Source organism: Vipera berus (genome assembly GCF_964194415.1).
Source record: "Vipera berus genome assembly, chromosome: Z".
NCBI classification, from domain to species: domain Eukaryota; kingdom Metazoa; phylum Chordata; class Lepidosauria; order Squamata; family Viperidae; genus Vipera; species Vipera berus.
In genome coordinates, this window is record NC_138205.1 from 79,266,797 (window position 1) to 79,277,584 (window position 10,788).

The 10,788-nt window shown below is 37.9% G+C and overlaps 1 protein-coding gene across 1 annotated transcript; it reads right to left on the reverse strand.

Moving 5' to 3' along the window:
- Positions 1 to 478: 478 nt before the first annotated feature.
- BFSP2 (beaded filament structural protein 2) lies at positions 479 to 6,590 on the reverse strand (the record flags this gene model as incomplete). Its single annotated transcript, XM_081345667.1, is given in 8 exon segments — positions 479 to 700; positions 1,844 to 1,975; positions 3,200 to 3,361; positions 4,327 to 4,483; positions 4,688 to 4,770; positions 6,021 to 6,505; positions 6,508 to 6,559; positions 6,561 to 6,590. Coding segments are annotated over 8 exon segments (1,323 nt in total).
- Between the last annotated feature and the right edge of the window lie 4,198 nt (positions 6,591 to 10,788).

Consider the following 10,788-nt stretch of genomic DNA (forward strand, 5'->3'; position numbering starts at 1 on the left):
TGGATTTTATTATGCAGAAATCCAATTATTGAAGCAAAGAAGCAAAATGGCACTAGCTACACATAATGATCTCAGTGGAAGCTCAAAAATCTTGACGAGGATATGAATTACAAAAGATGGCAAGACCCCTTGATATGGCATCTTGCCACACTCCAGTTTTCCTTTTTCAATAAAGTGCAAAAAATGCAGAGTGGCTGTGGGGGAGAGGTTTTTTTAAGATCCCATCAGCTGGAGGGAATGACTTACAGTAGTTTTGAATTGTCCTCATCCCTCCAGTAGCACAGGTCCTGGTAGAAGGAGCATATTAGCAGACCAGGAATTTTACCATTTTGTATTAGTGTAAACCACAACTAGCTTTTTTTTTCCTTTCTGAATCAGCTTACTCTGATTTTTCCCTTTCCTTGGGCCCAGAGATGCTGCTATGTAAATTCAACACACAATTCTCATTCATACAAAATAATTCACTCATGAAAAAGAATTACCTGCTTTCCTTCTCTAGAAGGCAGTGATATGCAGCAATGTCTGACTCGAGTTGTGTTTTAATAGACAATAGAGTTTCATGATTTCTTTGCTGCTGCTCAGTTTCTCCTTGGATTTCTCTTACTTCTGCTTCCAGTTTGGCAATGACAGAGCCTAAATTCTGAAGCTCTATTTCATGCCAGTGCTTGGCATCATAAAGGGAGTTTTCTAAGCCTCTCTTCTGTAAAGAAAAAATAACCATAGAATGTTGAACATTAAATCTCTTGAATTTATGTCTTTAGAGATACAATTAAATCCATACATATTAGTTTTTCAAATATAGAATCCTCCTCTCAGATACATACAAATTTCTAGAAGAAAAAAATACTAATAAATTATTCCTACAAAGTATCTGTGCACTAACTAAAGAATTCCAGTCAAAGAGATTATCTGGCCATCAAAATAAATACTGATCAAGAGCATTTAAATCAGACATGTCAAACACAAGGCCCGGGGGCCGGATTCGGCCCGCGAAGTGGTTTCATGTGGCCCGCGAAGCCATCCTGGAAACAGTGAGGGAACGACCCCCACTGCCTTGGCCCTGGCCCAGAGACCCTCCTGCCAGAGACCCTCAGATCTGTCCCACTCCTGCCCAGGCCCCCATAGGCACCCTTGATGCGAACGATGTAGAGCTGGCCATGCCCACCCAGTAGGCCATATGCACTCTAGCCACACCCACCCAGTAGGCCACGCCCACCCTGGCCATACCCACCTGGCCCCCTGAGGGCAACCGCAATGCTGATGCGGCCCTCAATGAAATTGAGTTTGACACCCCTGATTTAAATAGTGCTAATATTATGCTCTCAATATTTTGGCAAAAGGTCAAAAGTACTGTATTTTCCTGAATGACATCAGTATTCTCTGTATTACCACAGTGCATTCTAAAATACTGTTATTGTTTCAAGTTAAAAGTGGATAATTTAGTAATGATAATAATAATTACTGTTTTATCAGAAAGTGGGGTTCAGTTCATGATATGTAAAAACTCGGAAAGTTGTCTGATAGTAAACTGTTTAGAGCTATTTATTAAGAATGCACTAGTCTAGAAGCCCCAAGGTTTTGGAGGCATCTGATGTTTTAAGAACATGTGAGAATTCAAAATAAAATGGTCATCTAGGTGTGAGGGGATCCTGTTCATAAAATATCTTTTTATATATTTAGTCAAGGGGCATTTTTCGGTTAATTTGAAAAGTCCTCTGGAAGAGATCAGTCCAGACCTCTAATAAGACCTGTGTATTCTTTTCCTAAACTGGCTGCTTATAATGTAACATGTGAACCAGGTCAGTGATTTTTTCCAGAAAGAGACGCCTGGTCCCTTACTCACCAGTGTTTTCAGTGATTCAGTCTCTACTTGCAGGCTTTGAATTTTGCAAGCTGTTTCATGAAACTCTGCCCTTAGGGATTCAGCTAACTCTGCATCTTGTGTTTGTATAGCAGGCACTGTTTCTGTGGATTGCTGAAAAGATATAACAGTGATAAACAAAAAAACATTGCTTTATTTTCCAGTCTCTTCTACATAAATATATTAGAGAAAAATTGAAGGAAAATTATAGAGGTTTTAGATCCAGTTTTTAAATTATTAACATAAATAATTATACCGTATTTTTCGGACCATAAGACGCACCTGACCATAAGACGCACCCACACAACTGGGTTAAATCTAGATTATACTAGTAACTAGTCTCACTTCAATCCCACTAAAACCGATGACAGTGGTGAGATAATTTGACCCATAAAGTTATATTGTAACTATGGATATTGTAGGCAGGAGCCAACCCAGTGAACATAGAGATGCCATACATTTCTTAATTTCCTTGGCTTCAACAGCACCCAACTTTTTGTCACCATCTTCTATCCTACTTTAGACACAAGCAAAGATCCAACTCTCTGGAGAAGGCTCTAATACTGGAAAAGGGGGAAGATAAGGGATGAAGAGGATGACTCAGTTACACTGACTCCACCATTGGGAGACTTGAAAGAACCGGTTAGGGATAAAGCATTGTGGAGAAAAACTATGTGGTTGCTAGAAATCAAAAGAATGTAATAGCACATATTCATTCTGTTGATGAACAATTCTGAAGAACTCAAAAGCTTCCCATATCTTGATCTTCAGATTAGCCTGATAAATGTTTTTGATTTTGTTTTTGTAACCAATTCACAATTGCTTTGGGAGTTTCCATTCTTTTACTTAACACTAATTTTTGTCCCATTGGACAATTTGAAGCTAAACTTTAATAAATAAAGGAGCAGCGCTTGCTAGATTTCTTCATCCTAGCAGAGGATGAAGATAATCCTAGTTGCAATTTGCAAATATCAAAGAGCATCCAAAGAGCATAATTTGAATGTCTACCACTTTACCTACCAAGTTAGGGACATCCACAATAAGGATTACTATAAAAGTCAAAATGGCAGCTACAACCATGTGCTTGAAGGCGTGTACTTTTTAAAAATGCATTGCATGACTTTTTATCTCTTCTACATATGCCTTGAACCAAATGCAAACCCTGTGGGCCTAGTGTTTTTTTTACTATTTCCTGCTGCATTCTTGGTTTTATTTACAATTTTGCTGAAGAATTCTGCAGAATTCAAAAACCTTATACTGTATAACAATTATGTTTAATTGACCTAAAGGAATTTGAAGTTCATTCTTACAGCTGATCTTAGCTTGTTTCATACTTACCTTAGCATGGAGAAAGATACCAGTCTTAGCATGGTTTTCTTCAATATTTTTCTCCCATTGTATCTGGATTTTCTTCAAAATGTCATCCAGGCTAATTCCAATGGGGGCTTCTGATTCTTCCAGTGGTGATAAAGCAAGCTGTTTGTAAAGCATTTTGATATCCTGAAAATAAAGTTGTTACAAATAGATGACCAATTAATTTAAATAAATAAAATAATGAACTGAAGCACATATTGTAATGAAAGCCAGAGCAGTTATGATTTGATGCAACTTTGTCACTATGCAATGCATTTGCCTCCATAGTAGGTGTTGAAAGAGCTATTACTCAGCTATTCCTGTATTTCATAATATGTAAGAATTTAATAGGAACATAAAAATCTGATTGTGGCTTTAAAGGGTGACTATGAATATATTTCTCTTAGAACAAGCAATGTTCAAGAATTAATGGATGATTTGCAAAATAATTTAAATTTTGTCAGTCTAATAAAACATCACAGGGCTGTGCTATAGACTCAGATGGTTAGCATTGCTTTGAAAGTTTTTATTTAAACCCAGTACATGATTACATTTTTGATGCTCATAAGTACATAAAAACGCCCTTCTGGTACAGATTGAAAACCCACCTAATCTACCATAGTTCCCATAAGGGATAGCCATATCTCTCTGGGAGCTCCAAAATCTTTGGATTCCATAACCACTGATATTTAGAACCATGATGGTGAAAGCTGTGTGACTGATAGTGAATATACACTGTACTGCTAATAGCCATTGTTATTTTCCATGATGTTCTGTGGAAAAACAGAACTTAGTACAATTACTAAGGAGAACCCAGAAATTTCAGACATGAACACAAAAGAAAGTAGAGATTTTGTAATGTCTATTATAAAGTGTTTTTCAGCTATTGGTACTAATGCTATATATTATAGACTTTCATCATTGCAGGTCGGTGTGGAGAAATGAAGTGAGAACCCATAAATTATTATATTATTACAAAATGATAAAATGCTTACTGATAGTATTAAAATTCTGGTATCAAAATATCCTTATCAGACTTAAAGTTGATTTCCATCTTTTGCTTAGATAGAAGTAGAATACATGTCATGCTTTGTTTCTCAGAATTGATTTACCTCTTCATGATTCTTTGACAATAAAGCTAGTTCTTTCTTCATGTTTTCTATCTGACTCTCCAGGTCTACTTTAGTCAAATTAGCATGATCAATTACTTTATACAGAGAGTTAATTTCATCTTCCACTGCCTTTCGAAATGGTTGCTCATTTTCATACCTGCAGTATAAATGAGACTATGTCAAAATAATATCACAAAGTTTAGAATTTTGGCATGAAGAACTACCAGTTATTGAAGTCATAGTTGCATTCTGTTAAGGAGGAGGATCGGATTCCAGTTCCTCAGCTGTTATTTAAAGTACAATTCCTTTGGTTTTTAAACATTGAAATATATATTTATTTTTACTTTTAATTTAATGTTACCTGTCTTTAACATCTTCAGCACATGCTTGAATACTTTCTGTTTGTAACATGAGGCGGGCATTTTCCAGAACTGCATCCCCTACCTATAACAATTCAAAGAGTCAAATGTAAACAAAATATACAGTCTGTATCCAAAATTGCATACAGATGGAACTCAGTGCTAGAATAACATCTTAACTCAAGCGGTGCTTGCATAGATATAACTTAATGTTCTCCTGACAGCAGCGTAGAGTGAAAAAAATGGATGAATCTTCAGAGTGAACCACTAACAATAATTTGCTGCATGGCACTATTGCTGTTGAAATTATTTAAAATAGCTTTTATATGTCCTATATATTGCAAACATGTTTCCCATGCACTGTATTTTTGATGAGATGTAATTCTTCTCTTATAATATATAATTCCTAAATGATGACTGCAGATCCCAAAATGTAAAAAGAAAAGAAAAACTCAGATGTTGACATATCTCACAGGAGTTTGGCACTTCTACAACAAACATATTTGTGATCTTATCTACCAGAACCAAACCCCTCCCCCATTTTTTTTAATCTCCAGAAATATGTTTGCATGTACGTTTGAAATGTGTAATTATTTCACATGCACTACTAGCTTTGTTAGACACGTTTACCATTAGTAAATGAATGGATAGCTAATAACATGATAGCTCTCACATATTGTACTTGTATGTTTATGTTTCCAAAAGGTGGAAATTGGTTTTGAAAGCAGTTGTGGGGCACTTGAAAACGAGGCTTCCCTATGCTGTGAGCACTTATGCTTTGGATGATATTAAGTTTCACTGATTTCTTCATTGGAGATCAGAGAAAGCTCTCTATTTCCTAAACAAAATTGTAATTCTAAAATGTGACAAAGATGGGAATACAATGAAAACTCACTTTTTTCATTACACATGGAATCAAGCTGGTAAAAAGGCTATAAAAGTGCATAAACTTGCACAGTTCTGGCAGTATTTCTCTTAATTTTGTAATCCTACTCAATAACTGCTTCAGGAGAAACAAGAAACAACTTCATTTTTTCATATTTTCTTGTGAACCACTCAGAATTTGGGGGGGAGGTCAGGTGATGTTCTAAATAAAGGAGTAAAAACATAGATCCCCTATGGCAATGCTCAAATTTAAGTTGAGTATTGCAACATACAGTATAAATAATAGAATTTATTTTATGAAAATTAAATTAAAATGTATCAGGTAGGAGAAAATGTAGTGTACGTTTGCACTTAAGTAGCCTCGTCAGAATATAGATGAATTTGGTGAATTTGGCTGTGGTTAAACAAATACTTCATTGTTTTGTTCTTGCCATAATTTTTCATACTTACTTGATGGTAAATGGTTGCCCAGCTCTCCCTCAGAGATCCCCATTTACTGTCACTGGAAGATTTCTTGTTCAGGTAAGCACGGATATGTCCTTCAAGTTCCTGGTTGACTTGCTCCAAAGTCTTCACCTTTTCAATGTAATCCACCAAGCATCTGTTCATATTCTCATAAGACAGGCTTCGTTCTTTTTCCAATCCTTGGGATAGTGGTATGGTTGTACAAGAACTATGAAGACCTTGTAAGAAGACACTGCTTATCCCCAGGGCTCTGCGGGATATGCGTGTGCCCAGGCTGCTTACACTTTCCATAGGTACAATACCTATGTAAGCAGCAGATGGCCTTAAGAGGCTTCCTCCTCTGCTAATACTAAACCTATGGCTTATGGGCACTGACCTTTCCTCAGTAGAAGTTGAAGGTTCATGTTCCGCAAAGGATGCCCTGCTTCTGGGTAAGGACATGCTGTACTTCAGAAGGTTTGCACTAAATGATTCACTTTCCTTTCCCTGCGCCTCTGATGTTGCACATATTCATAGAAATCTGCCAAAGTGCTCTCTCCTAAATTTCTGGGACATTTCTCATTGTTTGGGGCTGCCTACCTCAGGCATATTTGTTAGAACAATTGTTTGGGCCATTTCACTTAGTCAGCAATCTATTTCATGAGAAATCTGCTACAAGAGCACCATGCAGCAAAGACAATGTGGTAGAGGGTCATTGTAGATGGGGAGGGGAGAAAAAGAATTCTCTGTGCATTTAAACATTTGGCTCACTTGATTTCAGCCAGTGTAAATAATTTTGCTAGAGTCAGGTTTTCAGTGTTATTGTGCTGTTCCCCCAGTAGTTATCTGACAGGCTGCCAGAAGGATAAAATTAAAATGAATGTGGATTTTAAGAACCACTTTGTTAGGCATGCCGTTTATATAGTTTGGAATAAATACAAGGAAAAGTCTTTCTCTAAAATACCTCTTCGGGTGTCACCCCACAAAGCCTTTTTTAAAGAAGGAAAAGACGGGGAACCCTAACTGGTGGATTTATAGCGAAATAATATCCTTTGTTCAAGGTGAACCCACTCTTAATTCAAGAAGAGCTAGAAGGTCCTACATGTCACTGGCTTATCTATCTATAATTGAAAATAAAGGTTTCTTTTGGATAAAAATTTTATGGTTTTGAAATTGCTAAAAATGAATTTGAAGTAATATTGTGTACTAATAATGAATATCTTATAGCTAAGGTTTGTAAAATGTTACATTAGACCTAGAGAAGGAGCATGTCAAATACTGTATCATTCAATGGGCAAGAAATTGCAGTTATAAAAAAATGTTAGAGCAATGGGAAAATATATAGACTGAAAGCCTGAAATTTACATTGAATTATAATCTTAAAGAGAATTTCTATAAAATGATGAACTGGTAGTATTTGATACCAGATAAATTATCAAAGATGCATAAGGATGTTTTGAATGTTTATTGGAAATGCAAGTGTAAGAAGGAAATTATCATTTCAATTTTATACACACACACACACACACACACACACACACACACACACACAAAAACACACACACACACAAGGAACATTTGTACCATGATTAGGTAAGTAAAGAGAGACCTATAATAGAAGGTGAAATCAAGAAGGGTTATGAAATTGTAATGTCCATTGTAATGCATACTGGTTTCATATTAATTTAGTGATGGCTCACTTCATAGAAATATTTTATCCCAGGACTAAGCATAATATTCAATGAATACGTGGCAGAATATAGCTCTGTCCAGCGCTAACTGAACCATATTAATAAAGTCATAAAACCAGGGCTTTTTTTCTCATAGAACGCTCAGAACGGAGTTCCAGCACCTTTTTTGGATGGAACCGTGTAGGGTAGGCAAAGTGGGTTGTATGACATGTGTGAGTTCCGGCACCTTTTTCTTTTACAAAAAAAGCACTGCATAAAACCATTCAGAAGAATTTCAACACGCTCTCAAAAATTTTGAAACAGAAATGGTGGTGGATTAATGCAGTGTTTTTCAACCTTTTTTGGGCAAAGGCACACTTGTTTCATGAAAAAAATCACGAGGCACTCCACCATTAGAAAATGTTAAAAAATTTAACTCTGTGCCTATATTGACTATATATAAAGTAATTCTCTTGAATAGGAATCAAATAAACACAAAGAAAGTATTTTATAATTACTTTTCAATTTTTCCCACGGCACACCAGGCAACATCTCGCGGCACACTAGTGTGCCGCAGAACAGTGGTTGAAAAACACTGGATTAATGTACAGTATAAATAAATGAATGTATACTGAGTACTATGAATTGCTTTTAGATGGATATAGAACCTGTAGCCCTCCAAAAGGCATAAGGTCTTGTTACTAGAAGACCATCTATTCTGCATAGTATTTGCCTAATTAACTCAATTCTACTTGGCATCCTTCAATGGAAAAAAATGTATGCTGGAATCCTGGAAATATGCCTTCTATGTTGCAGGCCCTGACCTCTGGAATGACCCCTGATCCTGAAATCTGGGTAATCACACTGTGCTGGTGTTTTGTAGAGCCTTGATGAGTTGATTTTTTGCTCAGATTTTTGGCTAGGACAGGGGTCGGCAACCTGAAAAAGGAAAAGAGCCACTGGTAACCGGTTCCATCACACATAAAAAAAGTGGGAGCCGCGTGCGTGCGTCCATGCACACGCATGCGCAAAAAATGTTTTGCGCATGTGCAAAACGTTTTTTTCTTGCACATGCGCGGACGCGCACGGTTGCCATTTTTTTATGTGTGATAGAACCGGTTCCCGTTTGCGCGACGGCGATGGCCCGTCTGCAAAGCTGCCGCTTTCGGCAGCCTGCAAACGTGCCGCGGCAGCTTTCTCAAAGAGCGGCGCCGCTGCCCGTTCGCGCGGAGGTACGTGCGCACCTCTCTGAATGACCGTAGGTGCACGCGCATCTCCCCAAACCTTTGGAGAGGTGCGCGCGTACCTCCGCGCGAACGGGCAGCGGCGCCGCTCTTTGAGAAAGCTGCCGCGGCACATTTGCAGGCTGCCAAAAGCGGCAGCTTTGTAGACTGGCCGCGGCAGCTTTCCCAAGAAGCGGCGCCACTGCCCATTCCAAGAGGTGCGTGTGCACCTCTCCGAACGACTGTAGGTGCGCGCGCACCTCCCCAAACTTTTGGAGAGGTGCACGCGTACCTCCGCGCAAACGGGCAGCGGCGCCGCTCTTTGAGAAAGCTGCCGCGGCACGTTTGCAGGGTGCCGAAAGCAGCAGCATGCGGCTCCGGAGCCACGGGTTGCCGACCCGTGGGCTAGGATAACCAGCCCCTTCTGAAAAATGGGAATGCTGCCTGTTATTTGCAATGGAAATGCTGCCTGGTTTTTGTTCTTTATTTTTTGCTATTTTTATTATTTTATTTCTTTTTCTCCCCTTTTTTATTTGGGAACCTTCCAGAGTCACTGGAAATTGATCAGTGTAATAATAATAATGGAAAATCAGACTGGAAAATAAAATCAGCAAGCTAGGATCAAATGCAAACAAGCTAGATAGAACAGATGAAAGAAAAGAAGCTGTAGAACAAAAATACTAAAGAATACTTCATTAAAAAATATCACCTAAAAACAAGGAAGCACTGGAAATGCTAAAGCAGAAAATAACAGCTACACCCAAGAAGATCAGCAGATACAAGGCTCAAATTGCAAATTATAAACTGATTCGTCAGTTTCAATCCAGTTAGAAATGTTTCTACCAATCCATCAATGGAGAGACTACAATAGCTCAGTCAACACCTGACAAAGAAGAAACAGTGCAATTCTGACCACAGCTATGGGACAACCCAAAGAAGTCCAACAAGACTGCAGCTTGGCTAAAGGAAGTAGATAAAAATAAAAAAGAAGCTGAAATTAAACAATTTGTAATAACAGCAGAAATGGTGGGTAAAAGAGCAAGGAAGGTCAAGAGTTGGTCAGTAGCAAGTGAAAATGAACTACATGGTTTTTAGTTGAAACATCTGACTGGTCTACACTTGTTGCTAAGCAGTTTAACAACATAATGCAAGGAGGTGAAATTAAAAAGTTGCTAACATCTGGCAAAACTTACTTGATAATGAAAGATCCAGCAAAAGGGGGAGCATCAGGCAACTACAGGCCAATTACCTGCTTACTAATAACATGGTAGCTTATGCAGTCCAACAGCATCTAGTTGAAAAAAAGCACTTTCTACCTAAATAGAAAGAAAACCTCCATAACAGCAGAGGAACAAAAGATCGACTCCTAATTGACAAGATGATTCTGGAAAATTGTAGTAGAAGAAAGACCAATTTAAATGGATTGTTTAGAAGAAGGAGTTTGACTCCTGCCACATGATTGGAGAAGCAAGTGCTTAGAAATAACAGGAGTCAGTAGAAACATCAGAAGCTTTGTGCAAAGATCAATGGCACAATAGAAGACACGGTTGCTGGTCAGTGGTGACAGATTGGGAGAGGTTAATATTGAGAGTAATCTTTCAAGGAAACTCACTATCACCACTACTGTTTGTGATTGCTTATTGCTGTTAACAATACTGAATAATTCAGGCCATGGCTATCAAATATGAAAAACATTTGCCAGGCTAACCCACCTCCTTTATCTGGATGATCTGAAGCTATATGGAAATACAATTGCTATGCAACATTGTCCATATATACAACCAAGATACTGCAATGGAGTTTAGATTAGACAAATGTGCCACCCTACTATCACAGAGAAAAATAGTGAAAACAGAAGGAATTAATATCCCTTATGGAAAC